The sequence below is a fragment of the Pithys albifrons genome, chromosome 30 (assembly GCF_047495875.1).
Source record: "Pithys albifrons albifrons isolate INPA30051 chromosome 30, PitAlb_v1, whole genome shotgun sequence".
Taxonomy (NCBI): domain Eukaryota; kingdom Metazoa; phylum Chordata; class Aves; order Passeriformes; family Thamnophilidae; genus Pithys; species Pithys albifrons.
In genome coordinates this window covers 1,459,618-1,486,654 of record NC_092487.1, presented here as the reverse complement: position 1 = coordinate 1,486,654, position 27,037 = coordinate 1,459,618, and the positions used below count along the sequence as shown (strand labels likewise).

The window sequence follows — 27,037 nt, the reverse complement described above, 5'->3', positions numbered from 1 at the left end:
CAGGGCATTGGGGGGTGGGGGGTAGGAAGGGAGCGTGGTGGGGGGTCCACGAAAGAAAAATGCTGATGATAATAATAATAATTATGATAATAATAAGAATAATAATAATAATGACATCTGAAGAACAAACAAATGAATGAAAGAATAAATTAATTTAAAGAAGAAGAAGAAGAAAAAAATTATTTTACAAGCAATGTATGTTATTTTTTAAAAAAGAATAAGTGAATAATAAAATTAAAATGAATAACAAAGCCAGAAATTTTGAAGGGCGAACAATGCTCCAGCCTGCAATGTCTTTTGTAAACCAAGTACTCTGAACGCACACTCGGATCTCGCAAGCAAAGCGGTTTAGTTCAGTTTTTTTTGGTGATGAGATTGGGACTTCTCGGCGATGACCAAGCCAGGCCACCTGGATCGGCTGGAGAGGGAGCAGGGACGTGGGGAGGGCCCTGCCAGCCTTTCTCCAGCCACATTCAACCTTTGTCTTGGCATGAAGCCCCCACTCTCCTCCCCTCCAGGGATGTCAGCCCAGCTGGGAGCTCAGAAAGAAATAAACAGAAAGAAAGGAAAACGGATGGCGAGGATTTAGAAGAACAAGAAAGAAACCATCAACCTCTGGGAACCTGTTAGAATGAGGGCACAACTGTATTACCTCAAAGATTTAAACAAAAAACCCCACAGCTAAAGAACTTTTATTGTTTTCCTTTTTTTCTAAAAAAAACCAAACAAAAAACCACAAAAAAAATAAAATCAAAAAAAGAAGGTGAAGAAATAAAAGCGACGCCGGTGAAACTGAAGAAGGTTTGGAAGAACCTATTGGGATCACACCAGGCGACGAGCGTTTATTTTGTTATTCTGAGCCACCGTGGAGTCTGGAACTCTGTTCTTTTTTCCTTATCCGAGCAGGGATTTGTTCATCAGCCGAATCAGGAGTCACTAACAGGGTATTTCCAAAGCAGTCCCGAGTTCCCAGCCGTGGCGGGAGTGCATCGACTTCCATGTTTCTGTAGGTCACTCTTCATCCTTTTCTCCAAGTGATGCCAGCTGCAGCTACACACACACACACACACACACACACACACACACACACACACACACACCATTGTGCTTTTCTTTTCTTAAATAATATACCTATCACACCAAAACCTAAGAGAGACGATCATGCAATACAGGCAATGAGCCCATACGAAACCAACATGCATCCCAACAGAGAGCAAAAAAACCCCGAGTTTATAGAGATAATTTTGTTGTTGTTGTTTTTAAACTGGACCAAAACTTTTGTTACCCAAAACCAAGTGGGGGGAAAAAAACAAAAAAGTATTTCTTTATGGACCAAAACCTCTTCAGCTGTCCTTTTCCTGGATCTTCCTGAGGTTGGCCGCTTTTATATATTATATTTTTTTCAGAACAAAACAAAACAGAAAATACTTGCCTTGTTGAACATCCTTTAATCATTTCAAGACTCCTGGTTTTGTTAAATGAGATACTTTAAACCATTGGGAAGTGGGAGAGGACGGGCTTCAGATCTGGCTCCCGTGCCAATGCACGCAAGGTGTAGGCCAAGCACCTTCACTCCATCAGGTTTGTTCAGCCAGTCTGTGGATGCCAAAATGCTGTGATGGTAAAGATGTGTTGGATTGACCTATTGAGCACCTGTACACCCAGCTATAAATATATGTGTATATATATATATAGGCACTTAACTAATCAAGCACCTATATATATATATATATGTGTATATAAACCCATATATATATAATTTTTCTCCCACCACCTCCACTTCCCCGTGTCCTACCCCTTGACTTCTGCTCACAGATCCTGGACCCTGATTTAGAACTGAACCAACAAGTTTCACAACTTGGCAGACACAGTTCTAACAGGAGAAAAAAAAATCATGAGATTTTTTTTGTTAATTCCCTTCAGTTACAGGAGACTTTATTTTCATCGTAATAATGTTCCTGGGAACATCCCTTCTTCTGCTCAGTTTGCTGCCGCTTGCTCCTGGTTGCTGCCTGAGCCCCTGCTATGGTGGGCCGGGGCCGAGGCCGAATGCGGTCACTGGAGGGGCTGAGCTTGCTGATAAAGATCCACTTTTGATCTTCAGATACCAGTTGGAGGGTGTGAAATGATGATGGGGTGATGGGATGCCTCCACAGTTTTGCATCAATGGTAAAATATTCCATAGATGCAAGAGGTGGATGGAGATGTGGACAATGTTCCCAGGCTATAGTGGATGCTGATGTTTTGGAAAAAGTAAAGACAAAAGTAATAATGCCGAGCTAACGGGACACTGTTTGGCAGAACTGGCACTCCTCTCCTCCCCAAAGCTTTGAGAAATCCCTGGGCTTGCGGTTCTCCCGCCCTGTGGCGTGCAGAGCTGTTTTGCACCAGGAGTAGGTTGGGATGCGAGCACTTTGAGGGGGAAGGTGCTGAGTTTTGGACCCGCCAGTGTGGGGGCTGTGGGGCGATGGAGGGCTGGGATGCTCCGGACAAACTCAGAGCCCCCATGGCCTGGCACTGCCCTGGTCGCAGCCGTGGCTGCTGTCCATCCCCATGGCAGTGTGGCCTTCAGAGCCGCAGCCAGCACTGGCCATGTCCTTCCTGAAACTGGCCCAGTTCTTATTAAAAATCTGGCTTGTAAGAGAAGAGAAGGGAGAAGGGGACATTCCTGTTCTCAGGAACCTCTCCCCTCCCTGGTGCCACCACCTCCATCGTGTCCCATCCCCCCACCCCAGGGGTGTATTTTATCCATTCATTGTGCAAAATTCTCCCGCTGATGTCGAGAGAGTGGTTGGAGCACGAGCTGGGGGGTGGGAGAGACCGGGGGGACCAACCACCCTTGGGAGGGGCGTTGGGCAATGTCTGTGTTGGTGCTGGAGGGGCTGAGCTGGAAGCGGCGCTGTGGCCGCGTCCCTGCGCCGCTGTGTTAGTGAGTGAGTAGTCGTTCTTGGCTGAGTGGAGTCTGTTCGTGGTAATGTGAGCAAGTTCTTGATCAATGTCTTTATTTGATGCCAGGTTGTGAAGAGGTGGGTGGGAACGGGGAGGGGGGAAGGAGATCCCCGTGTCGGGGACCTGGGGTGGGGGGACCTGTTCTAGCACTGACCCTTGGGAGTGGCGAGGGAGGAAGGTATGAGGGGCTGTCCTCTGCTCCTTGTACCTCCTCCTTCACCTTAACAAGTGAAAACGATGTAAAAGCCTCCTGCATGCTGAAAAATGTTAGAGAAAAAAACAAAAAACCTTTCTTTTTAAAAGAAAAAAAAAAAAGAAGGGGTAAAAAAAAGGAATCATGACCCAAACAAACGTCCAATGCTTGCTGATGGGAACCAGAGCAGGGCTGTCCGGGGGGCTGACCCTCTCTGCAGACAAGGTTCCTACTCAAGTCTCCAAGTTGGCCTTTAATAAAATCTTCAGTTCCAATAACCTTTATATATATATATATATACACACATATATATATACATATACATATATATTAAAAGAAAGCTTGATGTAGCAGTTCTAGTTTAAAATTAATAGAAGTATTTCGGCCCCTGTTTTATTTTGATTTCTCCCTGTCCCCTGCTTCCCCCCGTACTCCCCACCGACTCCATATTTTGATGTAGCAACTTTGGAAGAAAGAAAAAACAGGCGCTGTAAACGCACCGAGAGCTACCTCTGCCCCGGGCAGGGGCTGCGAGGGGCTCAGGGGGCTCAGGCCGCTCCCTGGCCCCACGGGGCACCCAGAGAGGGGCAGCCCAGGCTCTGCCTCTTGGCATCCACGGGGAGCCCGGTTGCGGGGCTTAAACAACAAATTTGCGTAATTTTTTTTCTCTCTTTTTAAATATATGTATATATATAAAAATCTTAAAAAAAAATAAAAACAAAAAACAAGAAAAATGCCCATGACCTTAACTATTTGCTCTGACTTGTATCTTCCTTGATAGGTGACTAAAAATGGCTTGTTGGTCTAATTCACCAGCAATAACAGTAACTAAAGACACCCCCTCCTCCTGCACCCATCCCATCTCTGGTGCCCACCAGTCTTCTGCCTTTCCCTCCCACCATGAGGATGCCCTTGGTAACTGCCCTCAACATCCCTCCTAGGTCTCTGGATAATCCCTGAGGTGATACAGGGCACCCCTCTTGCATCTGGCATGGAGGGAGGCAGGTGTGGCTGGCACCCAACACCGCAAGCCAGGTCTCTGAGCTGCCCAGCTCTCCCTCCATCTGGTTTAGGAGCAGCTGGACCCTTGTGGGAAGCCTGGTCCTTGAGACCCCCATCCTGCAAAATCACCTGGGGCTTTACATGCCACCAAAGCAGGGCTGGCTCCAGGGGGCAGTGAAGTGAAGCACAGGCACCCTTGCTGTCAGGATGGGACCCCACGGGGGTTTCACCTCAGCCAGGCTGGGGAGTGGGGTCTCCATCACCCCGTGGGGTCAGTGGAGCCAGAGTGGGACCCAGGTGACCCATGCTGTGCCATGCTGTGCCAAATGAATGCCAGTAGTGGTCTTTTGGGAGGCAGTGACACAGCCTTCGAAGGCACAAGGTGGTGGGACTGAGGACAGGTCCTGAAGAGCAGGAAGGCTGGGAGCAGAGCAGTGTTGGAAGGTGCTGAGCCGCTGGCAGGAGGGGTCCAGGTCCAGGTCTGGGTCCATGTCCAGGTCCAGGTCCAAGTCCAGGTTCAGGCAGCATCAGCCCTGGGGAGGACAAAGTGACTGATGGGACCGATGCAGTTCCCCAGTTCAGCGCCGCTGAGATTTCCACATGTGCTTTGCCAAACTGCCAATGACTTTGGTGCTGGCTGAAACCAAGGAGCAGGGACTGGGGCTGGGCTGGGTTTGGGGCTCATCCTGCAGCCTTTCTTTGCAGATGTGGTTTCCTGGGCAGAGCTGGGCTGGTGTCAGGGCTGTGGGAGCAGGAGCTCCCTGGTCCTGGTGAGGTGGGGAGGTGTGACCCTGGGCTGTGGAGTGCTCGGAGTGCCAGGGTGGTGCCATGTCCCCCAAAACTGCGTCCTCAGTGGTGTTTGTGAGCTGCTGCTGCAGTGGGAACAGGGACTCCTGGGGAAGGGACAATGCGGGGGAGTGGGTGACAAAACATGACAAAGGGAAATGGAGGGATAAAGTAATATCATGCTGTGATGTCATCCTCATCGACATAAATTATATAGAGAATAGTGTGTATTATAATGCATAACAAAAGGAAAAAAAAGAACCAAAATTGGATTTATATTTAATGAGGAGATACTATAAAAATATCTTGTCCTAGCTCCCATTTGCTAAAGTATTTTTCAGCTGGAGGGATATCTATTATTTTTTTTCTCTTTTCTTTCTTTCTTAAAAAAATAATAATCTCCATACATACAAAGGCTCAGACTGTTAATATTGTGAACCTCTGAAATCAAAATGCTCCAACCTGTTTTGTTTGGTGTTTGAAGGGTTTATTTTGATGCATTTCCTGGTGTTTTTTAAAGAGAGAGAGAGGAGGGAAAAAAAGACTTAAGATTTTAAAATTAGAACATTTCTTTATAATTTAATATTCTATTTTAATAAATGCATTTATTACATGTAAATGTAGCAAGGAACTGGGCTAATAAAAATACTTTTTATTAGGTAATTTATTATAAGAAAAAAGGATATTTTATTTTATGATAAAGTGATCCTTAAAAGTTTAGAAGGTTTAGAATATATGTAGGTTAAAAAATACATTTGTATCCAGAGTATTGCTTAAAAAGTGTTTTTAATATATGTTTCCTTTTTTTGTGTGTGCGTGTGTGTATGTAAAGGTGATAGTTATGGTGCAGATAGCCCTTTCCAGAAATAAGAAATTAACACAGTTGGATGTATTTAAACAAAAAAAAAAAAAGGAAAAAAAAGGAATTAAAAACCAGAGAAGTAGAGAGAAAAACCACTATGAACCCAAGGCTGTGCCCCCGTCCCGTGGCTGCTCCGTCTGGGAATCCCTTTGGAAAGGGTCAAGGTCTGGGTGAACTTTGGCTCCGGGCTGGGTCTGGAGGGGTCTCTGGGCAGCATCACCCCGTGCTGGCCCTGGCAAGCCCAGGCCCTGCTGCAGCCCAGCACTTCCAGGGCACCCAAGGGTGTCTCGGGGTCCAACCCGACCTGACCCACCATCTGGGTGGGTGCTGGGGACAGAGTTTGCTCCCGCTGTGGTTCCCTGGAACAGGGGTTTGGAGAATGCTGAGCCCTCAAAAGGCAAAGCTGCTGTTACCCACCTCTCCACCCTCCTCCTCCTTGTTCCCAGCGTTACCCTCCCGATCCTATCCTAGGGAGCTGGGCGAGTTTTGCCCTTCATCTGATTCCAGAGAGCCCAGTGTAGTGAGAGGATTTAGGGTCCTTTCCACAGCCTTGCTGGGAGGGATTGGTGGCCAGTTCCAGTGCGGACACCTGGCCAGGGCGTGTTCACCGGGGCCTCTGCCCACCAGGGAGGTGGTTGCCATCTGTGGCCTCCCTTTAGGCTTTGGCTCCGTCTCTTTCTGCACTGGGCAGGATGCAGGGATAGGAGGATTTGGTCCCAGCATTCCGGCCAGGCGTGATCTTGAGAACATCCATGGTCATCCTTTTGGGGCTTGAGCCAGACTGGAGCTGTGGGCTCATCCTAGCACTCTGAGCAGCCAGGACTGAGCTCACACAGAGCTCATGGCCAGCTCCATCCCATCCTAAGTGGGAATGTGTCACCCCGTCTGCTCCTTGAGCCACTGTGGGCACAGCTCCTGCAAGACATGGATCGTAGGGACAACCAGAGCGAGGGGAGTGCCCCTGGCTGGGCTCTGGGATTGCTTTAATCCAGAAAAGCCCTTCAGCATGTGTTTGGCTCCAACACATCTGGAGCATTTCACAGATCTTGGCCCAGGAGCTGCTTTACAGATGTACTGGGCAGCTGTGACCTCCCTGTGGGCTGGGACATTGAACCCCCCAAATCCAGCCCATGTCCCTCTCCCCATCCCAAAGCAGCAGGAAAACGGGGTGATGCTTCTGCTCTGTTGCCTTTCAAAGAAGCATTTTAAAATAAGAAATTTTTTCTGTTTGTTTGTTTTTAACCAAAAAGGAGAAGAAGAAAAAAAAGTTTGCATTGATGGGTATGAAAAAAAGTTAATAATAATAAACAGTCAAATTTATTTCATATAATCCTAGAGTAAAGATTAAGAAAAAATTAACTAGTTCAAATAGTAGATGCTATCCATATTGTTTAATCTATAGTAGATCCAAGTGATCCCAGACAGAGCAGAATGTAAAATAAACTTGTGAACACGATCATTTTTAACTTCCCCAGGAATTCCATTTTTTTTGGTCCTATTTTTCTGAAACAAACAATTAAACGACTGAAAGCCTAACAAAATAACAGCCACCGACTGGTACCTTCTGTCAATCAAAGTCCTGAAGTTATTTTTATAGAGGGGAAAAAAAAAGAAAAAAAAAGGATCTAATAATATGTATTTTTTTAAAAAGATACGTTTGGGGGGTTATGTTGCTTTTTTAATAAAAATAGACAGATTTGGCTAGTCATGGAACAAAATAAGGAAGTTTTAGGCCATTAATTTTTGCCTTATTCTGACTTCCAGCCTTTGGCTTGGAGTGGGAAATTGCAGAAAAATGTTAAAGTTGCTGTTACTTTCCTTGGGCTGTTCTTGGTTTTTGAACTTCTCCAAGCACCAAAGGTGTGGGAGGGTCCCGGGATGGGCAGGTGGGACCGTCCTGGGTGGGAAGGCAAAGGAAAGGAATATTGGGTGATCTCCCCTCTGTAAGGTGATGGACAGAGCTCGAAGGCAGCGAGGTGCCGGGTGGAGGCTCTGCCCTTGCACTGGGCAGGGACAGGGCATTAGGGTTGGTTTGTTCCCTTTGTTTTCTTTCATTCTTTGGTTCTCTCTCACCCCGGTTGTGTTGCACTGGGAGATGCCGTGCACCTTGAGATGAGCTCTTGCTTAGCATCTGGCATCTCCCAGGAGGCCAGATTTGGTTTGTCGAGTGTTTCCTTACTTGGCCTCAAACCAGCAGGTTCGAGCATTGGAGCTGTGGGTGAGATGTTGCAAAAGTCCCTGCTGGCCCAAGAGATCCTTCCCTCAGCTGTGCCAAGCCGTGGCATCCCTGATCTCACAGCTTTGCTTTCTGATGGCTGCCCTGATGCCGTCCTGCTCACAGGAGGGGGACACTTGTGGCACACACCTGGTTTTTGTTTGTGAAAGCAAGGAAGAGGCTGAAGGTCACTCTTGTCCAGTGTGGCATGTCATGCTGTGGCCGTATCCCGAGTCCCTGCAGTGCCAAGAGCAGGTGTGAAGGGGAGGAGTCTTCCAGTGATGGCAGGTCCGCTCTGGCCACTGCAGGACAAGGTAGCACAGCCCTGGCAGGATGTGCCCCACACCCCCACCAGCTGCTCCAGGTGTTTGAGCCAGGCCAGCGCTTCTCTCTGGAGCAGTGGTGATGCTTTTTGCTGCAGCACAATCTCTGTTTACAGGATAGAACTCAGAAAGAAATGACCAAGCGCCACTGCCATTGTTAGCAAAGCTGAGGCCACAAAGAAATGCGCTTGGAAGGTTGTTCCCTCTGGGTTTAGCCTTTGCTCCTGTCCTCTGTGTCGTGGCTCAGCCATAGCAAACCCAGGGATGTCCTGCAGCTCGGGAGCATCCACACAGATCCCAAAGCCTTCAAGAAGTGCAGTGGCTGCCCCTCACTCCCTGATGGCTCCTGCCTCAGGCAGCTGGGGCAGCCGTTACCAGCATTCATCACTCAGCAAAGCCATGCAATAGGTCAGGACAGGAATGAAGACAGTTCTCATTCGGTTTCTGTGTATAAATAGCACTGTGAATCCAAGATCCCTCCCTGGGACCCTCCTGGCACACAGGGGCATTTCGGGAAGCAGGGCACAATGTCTCCCGTGCTTCTGGAGGGGTTCATGCTCGGTGGAATCAAGCGCCTGGTCCTTCCCTGCTGGGGTGGCGAGGCAGCCTGTTTGCTCTTTCAGTTTTGTTTTACCTCATTTTTTTATTTTATACTTGAAGAAGTGTCAGTGATGGACATTGTACAGTGGTGCCCTGGACTGGGAAGTGGATGCACTTTATCGTCACTTGTGTACAGACAGTGGGTCCCATCCTGCCTCTGCTGAGCCCCAGCAAGGTTTACTTGGTGGCAGCAGAGCCAGAGTGGGCTGGTTCTTCCAAAACCCTTCCTAGGATGTTAGGGAGCAATCTCTGTGTTTTAGTGTGGGTTTTCACGTACTGTAGAAACTCGAAGTCACATTCTGTCGTCAGTTGACCTGGTGGAAAATTCAGTTGGAATTGTGCTGGGCAGACTTGCCTGTGGCTTGCCAGCAGGAGATGGTGGAGGCTGGGCAGCTTCTGCTTCCTTCCCGTGTGACTCCCCTGTTCCAATGGGGTTAGTCTACTGGAATCTGGAGTTGCTTCAGCCCTGGCAGGCTGCACCATTCCTGCTGGATCCGCTCCAGCGTCACTTCAGGGCTGCTAATGGAGCAAATTGAAAGTCACCCCCAGTAAAGTGACACTAATGTAAAATCTGGAGTTGTTCCACTGGTGTCTGTGCAGTGATGCGAAAATGAAGTTCCCCTCTGACAGTGGCACTGGGTTTCTGACGGCAGGATGTGCTTTTTGGGTTTGTGATGATGCTTTGGAAACAACTTGCAGAGAAAGAGAGGGGTGAGACGGAGCAGTGCGGTGTGGCTGTGGAGCTCTGCTTTGGCTCCCGAGAGCTGGGATGGAAGATGTGGTCATAGGCTGCTTTTCTCATCTGTGAAACCATTAGCATTCTTTTTTTCCTTTTTCTTTATGAATTCTATTCAAGAGAATCATAAAAAAAAGGAAAAAAATCCCCAAAAAGACCAGGGGCTGGATCCCATTTTGCAGTATGGGATTTGCTTCTAGATTAGAAGCAGTGTTAAGCAAACATGAAAGGTGATGGGCATGAGGGCTGGTGGATCCCAGGCTGGCAAGTCTGATCGAACTGCAACCGCTGTGGAGCCAGCTCTGATCCCAGCCCCAGGCAAGCCAGGGAAATCCCCAGGGATGCCCAGAGCAGCCCCCCGGGCATCTGGCTGCGCAGTCAGGAGCCTGTGGAACTGCAGAGGATTTCCTCTGGCTCTGCCCTGGTATCAAAGAGATCCAGGCTCCAGCTTGCTGCCCTTGGGACTCTCTCAAAGCAGCTCCAGTGGGATTTCCCACATGAGCCACGAGCTAAAACAAAACCCAAGCCACGGCGTCCTGCAGCAGCTGATCTCACCGATACCCACCCAGGGGAGCACAGCCCTCCTCAGCCCTTCATGGCTTTGCTTGCCCACTGCTGTGTTGGCTCCTCTCGTCCTCACTCCAGGGCACTGTCCAGGTTCATGTTATCAGCTTTCGCACGGATCCGAGCGCTGTTGCGGGTCCTGCTCCACGGTACTCCCACCTTGCGCTGAGCCAGTGGCCACAGAGTCGCCTGGTGATTCCTGGCCGTCCTGACTGTGTGGCCCTTTCACTGAAAGTCCATTCCCTATTATGTTGTATTTGCTATTTTTCCCCCCTCTTTTCTTTTAATGTCATAGGAAACCTGTAGTCGGGATTGTTACTATTGGAAACCGATCACATGTTCCATCCAGGTATTTTCATCTCTCTGGCGTTACGCAAAAATAAAGGCCTGAGAGAGAGATATAACCGAACATAGAAGTAGAGTTAGGCTCGTTGTCTGAGTTTTGAGGCATATAGTATAATGGGAGAAGGAAAAAAATTAAAATAAAATAAAATAAAATTAAAATAATGATGTTGCACAACTTGTAGAAAACAAAGAAGGGAAAGGGTTAATGTATTAAATGTGCTAAATTACATTAAGAACTTAATTTTATTAAAGTATTATTACTTAAGAAACTTGGTATCTGCTCTTGTTTTCTGTCTGTCCACGTTTTAGGAGGGGGTGGGAACAGTGGTTGAGAATGGGCCCCTGGCAGGCTGAGTTCCAGGGCTGTGGGGCCAGACCTGCCACCGCTACCCCTCTGGGGTCTCCCACCAGTCCTGCGCCTTTGGCAACACTTCTCAGGGTTCATTAGAGCATTTTGAGATTATGAATCCGCTTGCACCAGCTGCTGCTCCCAGTCCTGGTGCCAGCGGGTCTGTGAGCCACCCCATGCCACATTTCACCCTTCTCACTTCTTCATCCCAGCAGAAACCATCTGAAAGCTAGAAAACCTGGAACTAAACTGAGGCACCAAGCCCAAAATTGTCTCTACAAGCCTAAATGAACTCATCATCCCACATGTCCATGCCAGTGCCTGGCTGATGGCACGTCTGATGGCAGCGAGCCCCAAAGGGATGTTTGGCTCAGCCCTGTTCCTTTGTGGAGCCCTTTGGACCAGCATCTGCCCCCCTCCATGTGCCCACCTCTCCCACTGTTGGGGCTGACATCACCTCTTGGCACCACATTGCAGTGTGGGCAGATGGTGTGGGAGGGGGTGGCGTTTGGCAGCTCCAGCTGGTCTGTGTGTCACCGTGACTCTGCCAGCTGAGGTGGGCACGGGGCAGAGCCACTGGGCATGGGGCCATGGCCACTGCTCACCTGGGGACAGCCCCCAGCTGTGGTCAGACCCAGGATGCAGCCAAGGATGGGGAGAGTCTCCAGCTGTGGTCAGACCCAGGATGCAGCCAAGGATGGGGACAGCCCCCAGCTGTGGTCAGACCCAGGATGCAGCCAAGGATGGGGACAGCCCCCAGCTGTGGTCAGACCCAGGATGCAGCCAAGGATGAGTCTGGCTGGCTTGGGGATGAGGCTGCCTCTGGGATGGGGAAGTGCTGCAGTGCAGGGACACACCATGCAGGGGTGCCTGGAGCCAAGGTCAAGATGCTGCTGTGGCTGGGTTGGTTGTGCTGTCAGTTGGATAAAAAGGGGCAACCTGGACCCAGCTGGGGTTGACACCCACATGGTACAGCCACTTCTGTGCCCTCTTCATGTATCCCTGTGCTGCCCCTGTGCTGGCAGTATGATCCCACCTGCCCCTCTGAACCTGAATTTCAAGCTCTCCTCTCCAGGCTCCCAGCAGTACACCCTCTTGCCCAGGCTACAGTCAAACGTTCCTCCCTGCCCTCCTCCTCCTCGCCCTTCATCACTTGGAGATACTGCCCTGCTGACCCATGTGGGGTTAGCACCACTCCTACCTCAAGGAATGACCCTGGCAGAGAGAGAAAACCTCAACAGCAGCTTTATTTGGGGATTTTGCCTCAATTCCTGTTTCATTGACAAATCACACACCCCAAGGTGAGACCCTGGCCCAGATCCTGCCAACACAGCCAAGTGAGATGGGGTGATGGGGGGCAGCAATTCAGCCACTCCCAATGCTGATTCAATGGGAACAGGTTCTCCCACTTGCACCCATCCTGATGGACACCTGCCAATGACACCTGACAGCAGGGTTGGGCTCAGCCCAGTCTGTCCCAGCACCTTGGGCGATGCCCAGCCTCAGGGGTGGCTGCTGCCCTCCAGACACGGGACAGGGTCATTCTCACCCTGCAGGTGCAGCAGGTGCTCCATCTAATGGCAGTGTGACCCCAGGCTGGGTCACGTGGGCACTGGTCACCAGTGGCCAAACACTTGAGTGGGGCAGTCAAGCCATGACGAGGCTTCCTGTAAGTCAGAGCTGAGGGGTCCCCAGTGCTGGCACCAGTCCCCACACAGGGAATGGTGTGGAGGGCCCTCAACACCCCATCCCTGCCCTCACCCTCAGCCCCCCAAAGCCCTGGGCCCCCCTTGTCCCTGCCTCAGGGCTCCCCAAAGGCCACGGCCCCCCAGTCCCTGCTCCCATCTATTTCCATGCAACAGTCACAGTTTTTGCCTTTGCTTGGGCTGTGATTCGGGGCGGGGGGGAGTTACAGCATGAAAACAGTGTCATCCCCACTCCTCACCCCTGCTGTCCCCATCAGCACTCAGAGGCACTGCCAACCCTCGGTGCCACAGGGGCAGGGCTGTGTGCAACCACCCGTGTTGCTGCTCCTTTCACTGGGCAGGAGGAAGGTGCACAGGGTGTCTCTCTCCCCACCCACCCAGTGGGGCTGCACCCAGGGAGTCACCAAACAGAGACTCACCATGTTCAGGCTTGTTCAGTGCCACCCAGTCACCCAGTGACTGTGCCTTCAGGGCTAGAAGGAGAAGGGACACGGGGGTGGCGTGTCCCCAACTATAGGGAGAGAAGGGACACACCCTGATGCTTTGCTTTCCCCCCTATTTTTGTAGGTCCTACATAAACACAGGGAGAGCAGAGAACAGGCAGTGTGATGTTTCACACAAAAGCAACTGCCAGCCCATCCTGCTCGGGAGGCTGTGGTGGGCAGAGGTAGAGGGTGAGACACACGATGCCCCCATGTGCTGGGCGATGGGGGGGGTCAGGTTGGGGGCAGCCCAGGGGCTCAGATGTTCTGGCAGCAGGGTGTCTGCCGGCCCTCCTGCTGCGTGGGCAGCACCCGGATGGGCTCGATGGTGGTGCTGGGGCCGAACTCGGACTCCGGCTGCCCAGTGATCTGCCTCTGGGACACGATGCGGTAGATCTCTGCCAGCAGAGAGGAAGGGAAGGGAAAAACAATTCCATAAGTATGTGTGTTACTGGGGGATCTGCCCCCTCCCCAAAGGTACAAATGCACACATCTCCCCATCCAGGGAGCGGAATCCCACCCCAAATCCCATCCAGTACTGACAGGGTCTCAGAAGAATCCTGTGAGGACACAATGTCCAAAGCCATCTCTATCCCTGTCCCATCCCTTTCCTGGTTGCCCCTTACCTGTGAGGATGTTGTGGAAAGCCGTCTCCACATTGGTGGAATCCAGAGCAGATGTCTCAAGAAAGGACAGCCCGTTCTTCTCTGCAAGGACAAAGGTTAGCTCAGATGGGTGCTGTGAGCTCCAGTCAGGTGGGATGGGACTGGACAGGATGGGGGAAGATACCTGCAAAGCTTCTGGCCTCGTCGGTGGGCACGGCCCGCAGGTGCCGCAGGTCACTCTTGTTGCCCACCAGCATGATGACGATGTTGGCATCAGCGTGGTCCTGCAGCTCCTTCAGCCAGCGCTCAGCGTTCTCATATGTCAGGTACTTGGCGATGTCATAGACAAGCAGAGCTCCCACCGCCCCTCGGTAGTACCTGGGGGACAGTGAGGGGATGGAGTCACAGCAGGGCTCCAGGAAAGGGGCACAGGTGGGGAACAAGGAAACTCACGCTGAGGTGATGGCCCGGTACCGCTCCTGCCCGGCTGTGTCCCAGATCTGAGCCTTCACAGTCTTGTTGTCCACCTGGATGCTCCTTGTGGCAAACTCCACCCCGATGGTGCTCTTGCTCTCCAGGTTGAACTCATTGCGGGTGAAGCGTGAGAGCAGGTTGCTCTTCCCCACCCCAGAGTCCCCAATGAGCACAACTGAGGGGCACAAGCACAGCGTCAGGTCCCCTGGACACCCAGCAAAGCCACCCATCCCACTGCCTGGCAGGGACAGAGACCTCCCCATCTGCCCCACCACAGACCCCACCTCTATCTCCTCCAGGAGAAGCTGCTGGGTGAGGGCTGAAGCAGAGCAGGACCAGCCGCCTCCACTCCTCCTGGTGACATTGCTACTGCCCATAAATACCCCTCAAGGAAATTCCTGCCGTCAGTGGGAAGTTGCCAGGGGTTTCTGTCCCAGCTCTGGGGACAGGAAGGTGTCATATGCACTGATGTACCCAAAAGGGGCAGAAAACCTAGGCCAGGATCTCTGCCAGGAACAGCCAGGCCAGAAGCCAGGCAGAGCTGAGGCTCCTTTTTCCAACCTTCTGTTCCCTCCAATCCTGAGGGCACACAGGAGGACTTAAAGACATGGTCTGAAAGGAAACCTCATCCTCCTCCGCTGCTGCTGGTCCAGCCTACGAGCTGGGAAGTCCCTGGGTGTGGCTTGAGTGCATTTTCTGCCTGTCCCAGATCTGGCCAGTTCCTGTAAAACCTGGTGCAACAGGCTCTGAGGAGCTTTATCACACACCTCCCCGGTCAAGTTTGTTGAGTTTATGACTCAATAGGTTTTTATTTTATTTTTACTTTATTTTTAATTCCCTCACTGACAATTCTGGTTTTTGTCCAAGTGAACTCAAACACTGCACTTTGCCCACACTGTGGGACACTTATCCCCACCATGGTCAGACAATAGCTGAGGTCATGACCATCCAGCGACCACAATGGGGTGGACACCAGAACAGCAGCACCAGCAAGGGAACGCCAGAATGCTGCATGCTGCAGGAGCTACAGCAAGGCATAGTTACACTCAGTCAAAGCTCAGCAGTCACCATCCTCCAAGGGTGTTGTTCCATATCCTGGATAACCCCTGCCCACCAGCTCCAACTCATAGATATGGCTCTCTTGCATGGACTGGGGTGCAAAACCAACAATGCAGCCACCCCACTGCCAAACCCCTCGGTGCAGGGCAGCCAGCAAACAACTTTGCTCCAGGCAGCCCAACAGCACATGGAGCAGGCCCTTGGGATCACAGAGGACAGCTGGAAAGCACCAGAGCCTTGCTGGCAATCGCCATGTCAGGACAGCCAGCAACAGAGGGAAGGGCAGCTCATCCACAGCATCACAGAATGGTTTGGCTGGATGGGACCATACAGCCCACCTTGTCCCACCCACTCTGCCATGGGCAGGGACACCTTCCACCAGACCAGACTGCTCCAAGTCCTGTCCAACCTGGCCTTGAACACTTCCAGGGATGGGGCAGCCACAGCTTCTCTGGGCAACCTGTGCCAGGGCATCCACATCCTCACAGGGAAGAATTTCTTCCCAATATCCCTTTTAACCTTGCCCTCTGGCAATGGAAAGCCATTCCCCCTTGTCCTGTCCCTCTAGGCCCTTGTCCCTCTCCAGCTCTCTTGGAGCTCCCTTAGGCACTGGAGGGGACTCTCAGGTCTCCTCGCAGCCTTCTCTTCTCCAGGCTGAACATCCCCAGCTCTCCCAGCCTTCTCCAGAGCAGAGGGGCTCCAGCCCTCAGAGCATCTCCATGGCCTCCTCTGAACTCGCTCCAGCACTTCCACATCCTTCCAGTACTGGAGCCCCCAGAGCTGGAGGCAACACTGCAGGGGGGTCTCACCTGAGTGGAACAGAGGGGCAGAATCCCCACCTCACCCTGCTGCCCATGCTGGGGGATGAGCCCAGGACAGCACGGGCACCTCAGCTGCTGCCCTCTGCATGGAGGATTGTGGCAGTCTGGACTACTCTGGCCAAGCCCATAGGAAAATGCAGGCCAGTGACAAGCCAGGTTCATTTACACTTCCTGAGCATCAGAGCTTCGATCTGGGCTCAGTCTTTAACCAACGGGAAGTTGCTGCTTCCCCAGCTAACCTGCTGCAACCTCCATCCCAGCAGTGCTGTGCTCCATGGCAGGCTCCAGAGGGCTTTGGACCACACCACAAACACAGGGATGGGGTGGGTGGGCAGGGTCCTGCAGGGAAAATGTGCTGAACCCCATCCCCCGGACCCTGAAGGGCACAAAGGGCTGGAGCAGCATCGCCCACCCCAGGCACAAAAGCATTTGACACATCCTGCAAGCATCAGGGAACATCCTCAGCACACCATGTCCCGCTGCAGGAGAGGGGATGGAAACAGCCTCAACCTCTGCACAGGGCCCCAAGGAAGGGTACCAGAAGCAGCCATGCCCAGAGCTGTTTCTTACCCATCCTGAGCCTCTCCAGCAGCATCAGGGCCTTCCCACGAGCACTGCTGGAATGTGCATCGTGTTTCACAGCAGCTGATGCTCTTGTCTCAGTGAAACCTGGAGTAAAGCTGCTTCCAGCTCTGTCTGTGTCCCTTTTCTCAGGGGAGAAGTTGAGCTGTTGGACCCCATGACCCTGGACACAGGGAATGGAGAGGCACAGGAGGACCATGTGCTGGAGCCGCCTCAGAGCTGCACTGCTGGCACAGCATTGGGTGGAGAGTGCAGGACACGGAATTGGGGGAGCTCCTGCCTGGGTGTCTCGCTCAAGGCACCACCCAGCATCAGAGTTCCCCCCTCATCAGATCCCAGAATAACTCTTGGGAGGAGGATTTTCCTGGGCAGGGGCCAGGGGAGGTGTGTGAGGAGCCAGGGGCTACGGGCATGTCGCTGGCTGGAATTACGTCGTGTCGGTGGCTGGAATTACTCGGGGCCTTTGGGGCAGGGCCGTGTGGGCAGGCTGACTCACGGCCGCCCGCTGCTGAGCTCACACCCCACATTTTATGGCTCAGGAGGCAGTGGCATTGCCAAGATGTCCCTTTGCTTCTCCAGCACCCGCTCTGGCCCCAAGATGTCCCCCCACTTCTCCAGCACCCGCCCGGCCGCAGCAGATGGCAGGGCAGCCTGGTATGCACAGGGATGGGGATGCTTCACAGGGATATTGGGTTCCCACAGGCAGGAATGCCAACACTGTGTCTCCAAGGTCCTGTTCCTGTCCCCCTGTTGCACATTGGAGGTGTCACACCAGGACCAATATGAGGAAGGACAACCCTGGATCTCAGGATCCTTCCCCTCCACCACAGCTGGGAAGAGGCACAGCTTCCTTTACTGGGGTTTCTCACTCAGCCCTCAGACATGCTCCCCCCAAACAGCCCCACAGAGGAGAGCACCCACGGGTGCTCAGGGGCCAGCACAGCACCCACAGAACCCCACAGACCAGACTCCCCCTCCACGCCCAGGGACCAGCACCCTGCTATGGCCACGGCCATCCCTCCCAGGACGCTGCACTCAGGTGGGGGCTCCAGCCTCCTCCTGCAGCAATTATGAGCTGCTGTAATTAGCACTGGAAACACAAACTACTAGAGCAGCTCTGACCAAGCCCTCAGACCATGGCAGCATTTCAACCCCAGCCCCGGCAGTACCCCCCCCTGCCTGGCACAGGGGAACACCACAACAAGCCCACATGCTGGTTCCCAGCATTGGGAATGGATGTTTTACCCCAGTACAAGCCCCAGTTCCAGTCCCATCCAGAGGGTGCCGGCAATAGTCTGAGACCGGGCACAGCTCATTGCAGGCACGGCCAGCACAGCCCAGGCAGGAGACCCACCTTCGAAGAGGTAACCGTACCTTTGAAGAGATAATCGTACTCATCGTCCTTGCCCCGCATCTCGTCCAGCACCACAGCCCCGCTCCCACTGGGCCAACTGGGATTTCCGGGCCTTATCCAGCCCTGGCAGGGGCTGTCCTCCGCCACCCATTGGCGGTCACAGCCTTTCCTGCTCCACACCCATTGGCAGCTGGGACTGCCTGTCATAGCCCAGGTGTGCTCACCTGGGCCAGGTAAGGGGGGCAGGGACTTGCACGGCAGCAGGGACAGGCCACCACCTGTGTGTGCCACTGGCAGGGACAGGGATGGCCACACACTGCACACTGCACACTGCAGAACTGTGGCTGTGACGTGGACCTGAGCTGGGCACATTTGGCATGGTGCAAAGGGAAATCAAGTGAAGTAACAGAGAAGCCAGCAGGAATTTCCAAGGAATTTCGGATAGCTGATGGAGGCTGCATCCTCCTTTGGACCGATAAAGTCCAAATGGGTGATGTGGACTAGGAAAGGCTGCTTGGGGGGCGGGGGAAGCATGGCTTTGGGGTGGGAGGGGGCACAGAGGGGGGCATGGCATCCAGCTGTGCTGCTTTGGAGGCCACCATGTCCAGCATGTCATGAAGGTGGGGACCCAGGGAGTCGCGCAGAAACATGCAGGAATTCCAGCTCAGCAAATCTGCATTTCACAAGTCCTTTAATGATTGTGTCACCCCTGCTGTGGACACAGAGCTGTTCCTGGCCCCATGGCACCGGGCCCTGCACTGAGTCCTGTTTCACCATGCAGACAGCAGGGACCTTCACTTGGTTCTGCTGTCACACTTGCCCCATGTCTGGGATGGGACAGAGGTGAGCCAAGGGCTGAGTGCTGCCACTCACTCCTTAGAACTTGGCTCAACTCCAGAGCAGTCCCTGGTGGGATGGAGACCTGTGGGTCAGCCACATCCCCAGTGCACAGCACAGGCTGGCCTCGCAGGAGCAACTCCAGGGCCAGAGGCAATCAGAGAGGCTCCTGTTGCTGGCATGATCCAGGCCAGAACCTTCTGGCTCCTTCCCCAGCAGTGCCTTGGGGGTGTCTTGGCCCTCTCTCCCACAGGGCCAGAGGGGCTGGGACAGTGCAGGATGGTGGTGATATTAATCAGGGCCCGGCAAAAACAAAACAGAGAAAGAAGAGCTCCCAGCACTGGTTCTTCTCACTGTTTATGGGAGAATTTGGCCCCTGTCTGGGCTGCTGGTCCCCACTGCAACAGAACAGGGGTGGCACCACAGGCAGCACACCCTGTGCTGGTGGCCAGAGCAGTCTGTGCACAGGCAGACCCAGCTCTATGCCACTGGCATGTCCCGGGACTGTGGGGTTCCCCAGGGGCTTCCCAAGGTGCTCAGTGGGCTCAGAGGGCCACACAGCACGGGCGCCTCTCTGCCTGTGCCGGGGCTGTGCTCGCAGGGCTCTCGCTGGCAAGTGACACCGTGTTGCTTTGGCTGCTCCTTTGCTTCTGTTGCTGCACTTTGTGGAAGATTTCTGCAAAAGAAGAGGTGCTGGGGGGTCTGTGTGTCTGCCCTCGGCCCCCTGGGGGGAAGCAGGGACAGCTTCAAGCCTGAAGCCCCTGCTGTTCATCTGTGGTTCTGCTTCCTCTCTGTGCAGCAGAGGGGTGAGCTGAGGGATGACAGGGGAGCAGCTCCACCAGGTTACAACCCTGTGGCGCCTGGGGAACACCCTGTGCTTGGGCAATTTCCTCTTGCCTAACCTGGCATTAGTGCTTCACCCTGCGCTGGGGCTGGCAGCTCACTGAGCCAGGCTGGTACAGCACAGCACAGCATGACATGGCACAGCACAGCTTGGTGCAGCATGGCATATCTCACTGCCCTGATCCTGCTGGATGCCATTCCTGGAGAGCCGCTCCCAGATGAGCCAAGCTTTACCCCCTCCATTCCTACTCCCCCAGGTCCCCATGGCCAGTTCAGCAGGGTGCTGGGGGTGTTGAGTCAGGAGCCAGGACAACAGGAAGGGGACTGGAGATTATGGAGGAGAAGGAGCCCCCAGGACTTTGGGAATGCCCAGAGGCCATGAGAACAAAGCTGCAGGTGTGGGGAGCGAAACGCCCAGCACCAAAGGCTGGAAACCAAACCAGCCAGAAAGACAACACTGAAACCAGCCCCAAAGAACTCAGGTGGGGCAGGGCAGAGAAGCTCTGCACATCCTTTGCCCAGCACTGCATCCCCAAGAGGGACCCTGCAATGACCCAGGACCCTGCTGCACCATGGCATCAGTGCCTATACCCTTCAGGATGGTCTCGAATGCCTGCTCGACGTTGGTGGAGTCCAGCGCTGAGGTCTCAACAAACAGCAGCCCCTTGTTGTCTGCAAGCAGAGGAGCCCCCTGAGATGATGCAGACCCCAAAGAGGACACAGCTCCATTCTAGAGCCCCTTTAGAGATGTTCAGGTGCCCACATTGGTGCAGATCCCCATTGCTGGGGAGGTTCCCAAGCCCCCAGCCCCATGGTGGGGTGCCAGCCAGTACCTGCAAACATTCTCGCCTCCTCCATGGGCACCTCCCGAGCCTGTGCGAGGTCAGTCTTGTTCCCCACCAGCATGACGACAATGCTGGCCTCAGCATGGTCATACAGCTCCTTCAGCCAGCGCTCCACCACATCGTATGTCTGGTGCTTGGTGATGTCAAACACAACCAGGGCACCCACAGCTCCCCGGTAATACCTGTGGCAGAACCCCACCATCACGCCACTCTCCAGACACCCTGCCCAGCATCTCACACAAGGGGCTCAAGTACGAGGCCATCACCCCCCAGGTCCCAGGGGAGCCCAGAGTTTGGGCAACTGGTCCTTACGCTGATGTGATGGCGCGGTACCGCTCCAGCCCGGCAGTGTCCCAGATCTGAGCCTTCACCACAGCATCTCCTACCAGGATTGTGCGAGTGGAGAACTCCACGCCAATGGTGGTGCGGCTGTCATGGTTGAACTCGTTGCGAGTGAAGCGGGAAAGCAGGTTGGTTTTGCCCACTCCAGACTCCCCGATCAGGACGACTGTGGAAGGAAGGAGAAATCCCACTGGACTGCCCCAGCTACCAGCACTGGCTGCATGGGCATCACTCATTGCTCAATGACTCCATACCACGCACAGATCCAGGCAGGTGTGTGAGTTTAACACCTGATGTGGTTGCTCCTTTAGCAAATGGGTCTGTCCCTGTCCCATGAGTTCTCAGCCCCTCAGCACAGCAAAGCCGTGTTCCCCAGCTGCTGTTTTGGCCCAGAGCTGTTCACAGGGGTTACAGCTACCAGGCTCTGGGCAGCAGGAGCAGGAGCAGGGTGAGGATGCTGGTGAGACCCAGGTCATTCTGTTGTGGTGGGCACTCAGGATGGGTGGCACACTGGAGCCAGTCCATCTCTGCTTGTCCACAAGGAGCACTGAGCTCTGCAGGGTCCAGCCCGTAGCACCCAGCAGAGACACAGTATGATGGGGGCCTATGCCCAAGGAGCTCAGGCTGTAGGTGTGAAGCTGTGCCCCTGTTTCTCCAGCCTAGGTTTGATTCCCACATCTTCTGCATGTGCCACTGCCCTGCTCATCACAGTAGAAAGACTGTCCAATGGCCACTGCTCTTGGGAGTTATGAGCTTGCACAGCATTTATTATGTCTTGCATGCTCGACCACAGCTGTCACCCCTATACCCCACGCCAGCAATTTGCCTGGCACCCCACACCTGCAGCCTTGGGGTGAGTGTGGGTCTCCCCATGCCTCCATTGACCCCTATACTGCTCATCAGCCCTGGCTTCTCTCCTGTTAGCTGGGGATGCGGCCAAGGCCGGTGCCTGCTCCTCGATTCCCTGACACAGTGCCCATCAGAGCTGCAGGAACAGTCAACAACGTCCCGGTTCGGGACACAGCAGCCCCGGGGGGGAAGGCACTCCAGTTCCCTCCCAGCAGCCCCCGGCCTCCTGCTCCATCCCTTTAGGGGAGGGGGGCTCGCATGGAGCGCAGGACTCACCCTTGAAGACAAAGTTATAATCCTCCTCGGCGCTGCCCATGTCGCCCGCCCGCGCGGGGCCACCGCCGGGTTTCCTCCTTGCCGCTGCCAAGCCTCGAGCAGACGGCGGGGCGGGCCGGGCTCCCGGTGGCGCCGAGGGAGGGGACGGAGCGGGCAAAGGTTCCTCTCTGTCGGGGAGCGGGTGGGAAGCCAGGGGGGTCCAGGGGAGAGGGTGGGAAGGGAGGTGAGTCCAGCGGAGCGCGGAGGGTCGCGGCGGCGGCGGCGGGGCCGGCCGGGTTGGCGGAGCAGCGCTGCCCTTGGCTCCAGGGGTGGGACTGGGTGTCGCAGCGCAGGTTGGGCAGGTAGTGTCACCCCTGGGACCGTCACGGGGCAGCCGGAGGAGGAGCCGGGACCTGATCCTGGCTGAGCGCAGGGCAGGCTGGGCAGCGAGGGCAGCACCCACCGTATGGTCAGCGTGGGCAGTGAGGGGTGCGAGGGCAGCATGGGCAGAGCAGGACAGTGTGGGCAGCGAGGAGGGCGAGGGCAGCCGTGCCAGGAAGAGAGCCCCCCACTCAACGCGGCTCCTGCCGACTGCGAACGTTCCCTCGCCTCTGCTGCCATCGTGTGAAAGCCGAGGAAACTGGGACGGGAAGGAGACCCTGACGCCCCCCGCCTGGACAGGGCAGGGCTGTGGGTGGGCTCGGGTCTGTTGCACCTCTCTTGTACCCTGACACCAGCCCCTCGCAGCCCGCTTTTCTCCTGGTTGTCAGTCCACAGCAGAGCAACAGAAACCCCAAAACACTGCCCAGGCCCTCCCCAGCTCCTCCTTTTATTCACAACAGACACAAGCATCAGACACACTTTTATTACCCCCAGGGTTTGTGCTCCCCCCACCTTATTTTTAAGGCCACACAAGAGCTCTGGGATGCCCGTGGGGCCGCCCACCCTCCACCCATGCCAGTGATGGTGTTGAAGCCTGGCAGAACCTCGGAGTCCTCCGCTGCCCTGCTCAGGATGCGGCCACCTGTGTGAGTGGCTCCTCCAGGTACTGGACCAGTGCCTGCGCCTGTAAACAGAGAGCAGTGTGAGCCATGCCCAGGTGGGTTTTCCAACCTTTGTCCCCACTGCCCACATGCTTACTGTAATTTATATTTCAGTTAAGAGCCTTAAAGTGTTGTGCCTGGATGGGCACAGGGGACAGAGGGGCCTCTGCAAGGAGGAAAGAGGCATCCCAGGTACAGCAGCTTCCTCCATCCCTCCCATCCCCATCCTCAGCAGCTCCTTCCCATACCACGGCAGGGACTCAGGCCTGCAGACCCCCAGGCCCCTTCCCCACCAGCATTACTGTTGTAGTTTGGGATTATTATGTAAATTCTCTTCCCTGCCACTTAACTGCCCAGGCCAGCGGTTAACAAAAGAAGCAGTTAACTGTTGATCGCTGGGGTGGGGGCAGGTTTGTCTCTTTTGGTTTTTTTTTGATTTCTCCGGAGTCTTGGCTCGGCGGAACGGGGGAGTGGGGGCTCGAAGGAGGCAGGCTGCCCAGCTGGTTACTGCTGGGGTTTTTCCTGGCTGTCTTGCCGCTGCCCACCTCGGACTATTTTTCGTGCCGTGCTGCTGCTGCTGCCTGCCTTGGATTTGCTGCTGGTTGCTCATACCTTTCTGCTTCTTGGACGGGGAACACAGGGGGAAGAGACTGAGTCCATCTGAAAGCCCACTGCTCGTCTGTCTCGCTGGAGAGGGATTGAAACTCACTCTGCAGCCAGCCGGGCTGTGACAAGGACACTTAAGTATAACCTTTTCTCCCGGTGAAAAAACCTGCTGGGTTTTGTTGTTGTTTTGTTTCTTTTGGTTTTTTTTTTCCTCTCTTGTGGTGTTGGGGAAGTGGGTTGCACTAGTCTGTTTACATATATATATATAGCAGTTATCCTTCTTGTATTAAAATTCCTTTTCTTAAATTTGATAAAGAGTGGTGTGATTATCGTGGAGGAGGCCCCTCCCCTGCTTGTGGGTAAAACATTTTGGTTTTTTTCCCTCAAACCCAGACAATTACCTTGGCCTTCAGCATCCCAAATCCCACTGTCTCCTTGGCATACATACAGAGCAGCAGGTTTGCCACCCGTGTGATGGCCACTCGCCCCTCCTGCACAGGGAGAAACAGCACTTGTCACATCCTGGCTTGGTCTGGACCACTGGCAGGTCCCAGGGGATCCCCAGCACCACAGCTGGGTCCCAGAGAGGGAGGGAGGGACAGTCCCCAGCCCCACGTACCATGCAGTCCATGAGGATGAATTTGAGGTTGTCCTCATTGAACGCCTGGTGCCCGTTCTTGTCGTAGGCCACCCAGATGTTGCTGGCGATGGCCGCGGTGACCCTGGCATCAGTGTCCCCATAGCCCGAGTAGGCCAGCAAGGACCCCTCATTGTTCAGGAGCCTGGACATGACATGGGGCATGAACTGGTGTCTCTAAACCCAGGGGGGCACCAGACCCCACTGCAGCGCCGGGGACGGAGCAAACTCCCACCCAGTCCCCAGTGCTGCTCCCAGGACAGCCCCCCTTGGCAGGGGTTTTGGGAGGGGGTGGAGGGGCTTCAAAGCCAGGAAGCTCTTTGGTGGCCCCAAGCCCAGGCAGGACAGAGCAGGGCTGAAGTGGCTGCATCTGTTGAAGCAGTGGGACCTGCTGCATGAGCCTGGTGGGCAAACACGGTGCATTGTGCGTGGCCCTGGCACAGTGCACAGGGATCCCAACACTGTGGACATCTCCAGTGCCAGGGGCATCATGAACAGCACGTGGCCCCAGTGCTGCCCATAGCCCAGCACCATGCAGGGTGCATGGCCCCAGCCCCGTGTATGTTCTTGGCAGGGCACCTCATCCTTCCAGGCCATAACAGACAGCAATCCCTGGGCACGGACGGGATAAGAGGCAGGGAGCATCCCTGGGAAGGGACTGGGGCAGGCGCAAGGGCAAGCAGCACCCCTGGGCGAGGGAAGCATTACCAGGGCAGGAGCAGGGAGCATTGCTGGGACAAGAACAGGGGTGGGCAGCATCCCTAGGGCAGACATGGGCAGGAACAGGGACAGGGGCAGAAGTAGGAGTAAGGACAGGCAGCATTCCTGGGCAGGACCTGGGAGCATCCCCAGGGCAGGAGGAGGCTGGGGCAGGGCCAGGGAATGGGGCAGGAGCAAGGGCAGGGGCAGGAGCAAGGGCAGGGGCAGGAGCAAGGGCAGGGGCAGGAACAAGGGCAGGGGCAGGAGCAAGGGCAGGGGCAGGAACAAGGGCAGGGGCAGGAACAAGGGCAGGGGCAGGAGCCAAGGGCAGGGGCAGGAGCCAAGGGCAGGGGCAGGAGCAAGGGCAGGGGCAGGAGCAAGGGCAGGGGCAGGAGCAAGGGCAGAGGCAGTGTCAGGAGCAAGGGCAGTAGCAGGAGCAAGGCAAGGCAGCACTACCGGGGCAGGGGCTGGAGCAGGGGCAGCATCCCCGGGGCAGAAGCAGCATCCCCGGGGCAGGAGCAGCATCCCCGGGGCACGGGCAACATCCCCGGCGCAGGAACAGCATCTACGAGGCAGGGACAGCATCCCCAGGCAGGGCAGCATCCCGGGGCAGGGGCAGCATCCCGGGGCAGGAGCAGCATCCCCGGGCAGGGCAGCACCCCCGGGCAGGGCAGCATCTCGGGGCAGGGGCAGCATCCCCGGGCAGGAGCAGCATCCCCGGGGCAGGGGCAGCACCCTCGGGCAGGGCAGCATCCCCGGGCAGGGGCAGCATCCCCGGGGCAGGGGCAGCACCCCGGGCGGGGCAGCATCCCCGGGCAGGGGCAGCATCCCCGGGGTAGGGACAGCATCCCCGGGCAGGGGCAGCATCCCCGGGGTAGGGGCAGCATGCCCGGGGCAGGGGCAGCATCCCCGGGCAGGAGCAGCACCCCCGGGCAGGGCAGCACCCCCGGGCAGGGCAGCATCCCCGGGCAGGGCAGCATTCCCGGGCAGGAGCAGCATCCCCGGGGCAGAGGCAGCATTCCCAGGGCAGAGGCAGCATCCCCGGGGTAGGGGCAGCACCCCCGGGGTAGGGGCAGCATCCCCGGGGCAGGGGCAGCATCCCCGGGGTAGGGGCAGCATCCCCGGGGCAGAGGCAGCATCCCCGGGGCAGAGGCAGGATCCCCAGGGCAGAGGCAGCATCCCCGGGGCAGGGCAGCATCCCCGGGGCAGGGGCAGCATCCCCGGGCAGGGGCAGCATCCCCGGGGCAGGGGCAGCATCCCCGGGCAGGGGCAGCATCCCCGGGGCAGGGGCAGCATCCCCGGGGTAGGGGCAGCATCCCCGGGCAGGGGCAGCATCCCCGGGGTAGGGGCAGCATCCCCGGGCAGGGGCAGCATCCCCGGGCAGGGGCAGCATCCCCGGGGTAGGGGCAGCACCCCCGGGGCAGAGGCAGCATCCCCGGGGCAGGGGCAGCATCCCCGGGCAGGGGCAGCATCCCCGGGCAGGGGCAGCATCCCCGGGCAGGAGCAGCACCCGCGGGGTAGGGGCAGCATCCCCGGGCAGGGCAGCACCCCCCGCAGCAGCGCCCGCCTGGTGCCCGCCGCCCCGGCCCGGGGGAAGCCGCGCCCCGGGCCGGCCCCCGCACTCACAGCGTGCTCTGGACGCCGCCGGTGTTGGCCTGGCTGAGCACCTGCGTCAGGGCCTTGGGCCGCAGCATGGCCGCGCCGGGACCGGGCGGGGCCGCGCACGGGGCGGGCGGGGCCGCGCACGGGGCCGCGCCGCGCCCGGAGCGTCCTGGGAGTTGTAGTCCCGTCGGGTGCCCCCTGGAAAGGGGGTCCAGGGATGCCCGAACCCCCCGAGGGGCCTCGGCAGCGGGAGGGGACACGGGGTGGACGTGGAACCCCGGTGAGCCGGGGTGGAGCCGCTTAATCGGAGGGTCATTAGAAGCACTTCGGGGGGCGTAGGACCCCATCGGGCAGCACCCCGTCCGCGCTGCGCCCCCTCCCCGCTGTGCCCCCACTTTGTTCCCCCCTTCGCTCCCCCCTTTGCCCCCCGAGCGCCGCCCGCCCCCGGCTCTGCCGCTGTTCCTCCGCTCCG

General features: G+C 55.8%; 3 protein-coding genes across 3 annotated transcripts; all 3 read right to left on the bottom strand.

Annotated features, from left to right (window-relative positions):
- Positions 1–12,153: 12,153 nt before the first annotated feature.
- LOC139684005 (ras-related protein Rab-11A-like) lies at positions 12,154–18,131 on the bottom strand. The gene is made up of 5 exons (XM_071579597.1): positions 18,028–18,131; positions 14,171–14,366; positions 13,902–14,095; positions 13,739–13,819; positions 12,154–13,510 (listed from the first exon to the last, which is right to left on the bottom strand). The coding sequence occupies exons 1-5, from the start codon at positions 18,065–18,067 to the stop codon at positions 13,371–13,373; spliced, it is 651 nt and encodes a 216-aa protein (XP_071435698.1). The 5' UTR covers positions 18,068–18,131; the 3' UTR covers positions 12,154–13,370.
- Positions 18,132–18,681: 550 nt separating this feature from the next.
- Positions 18,682–22,342, bottom strand: RAB25 (RAB25, member RAS oncogene family). The gene is made up of 5 exons (XM_071579601.1): positions 22,000–22,342; positions 20,845–21,040; positions 20,521–20,714; positions 20,279–20,359; positions 18,682–19,520 (listed from the first exon to the last, which is right to left on the bottom strand). Exons 1-5 carry the CDS (start codon positions 22,037–22,039, stop codon positions 19,390–19,392), a joined length of 642 nt encoding a protein of 213 aa, XP_071435702.1. The 5' UTR covers positions 22,040–22,342; the 3' UTR covers positions 18,682–19,389.
- A 486-nt stretch (positions 22,343–22,828) lies between these two features.
- Positions 22,829–26,698, bottom strand: LAMTOR2 (late endosomal/lysosomal adaptor, MAPK and MTOR activator 2). The gene is made up of 4 exons (XM_071579604.1): positions 26,590–26,698; positions 24,247–24,409; positions 24,029–24,118; positions 22,829–23,044 (listed from the first exon to the last, which is right to left on the bottom strand). The coding sequence occupies exons 1-4, from the start codon at positions 26,655–26,657 to the stop codon at positions 22,988–22,990; spliced, it is 378 nt and encodes a 125-aa protein (XP_071435705.1). The 5' UTR covers positions 26,658–26,698; the 3' UTR covers positions 22,829–22,987.
- Between the last annotated feature and the right edge of the window lie 339 nt (positions 26,699–27,037).

Excerpts from the sequence above, each read along its gene's own strand:
- LOC139684005 (XM_071579597.1), bottom strand. The coding sequence starts at position 18,067 with ATGCGGGGCAAGGACGATGAGTACGATTATCTCTTCAAAG. Across the intron at positions 14,367-18,027 it reads GTACGATTATCTCTTCAAAG|TTGTGCTCATTGGGGACTCT; the intron begins GTACGGTTACCT and ends TGTGCCCCTCAG. Across the intron at positions 13,511-13,738 it reads TTTCCACAACATCCTCACAG|AGATCTACCGCATCGTGTCC; the intron begins GTAAGGGGCAAC and ends CTCTGCTGGCAG.
- RAB25 (XM_071579601.1), bottom strand. The coding sequence starts at position 22,039 with ATGGGCAGCGCCGAGGAGGATTATAACTTTGTCTTCAAGG. Across the intron at positions 20,715-20,844 it reads TACCGCGCCATCACATCAGC|GTATTACCGGGGAGCTGTGG; the intron begins GTAAGGACCAGT and ends GTTCTGCCACAG. Across the intron at positions 19,521-20,278 it reads ATTCGAGACCATCCTGAAGG|AAATCTTCCACAAAGTGCAG; the intron begins GTATAGGCACTG and ends CTTCTTTTGCAG.
- LAMTOR2 (XM_071579604.1), bottom strand. The coding sequence starts at position 26,657 with ATGCTGCGGCCCAAGGCCCTGACGCAGGTGCTCAGCCAGGCCAACACC. Across the intron at positions 24,410-26,589 it reads GGCGGCGTCCAGAGCACGCT|GCTCCTGAACAATGAGGGGT; the intron begins GTGAGTGCGGGG and ends TGTCATGTCCAG. Across the intron at positions 23,045-24,028 it reads TTGGGATGCTGAAGGCCAAG|GCGCAGGCACTGGTCCAGTA; the intron begins GTAATTGTCTGG and ends CTCTGTTTACAG.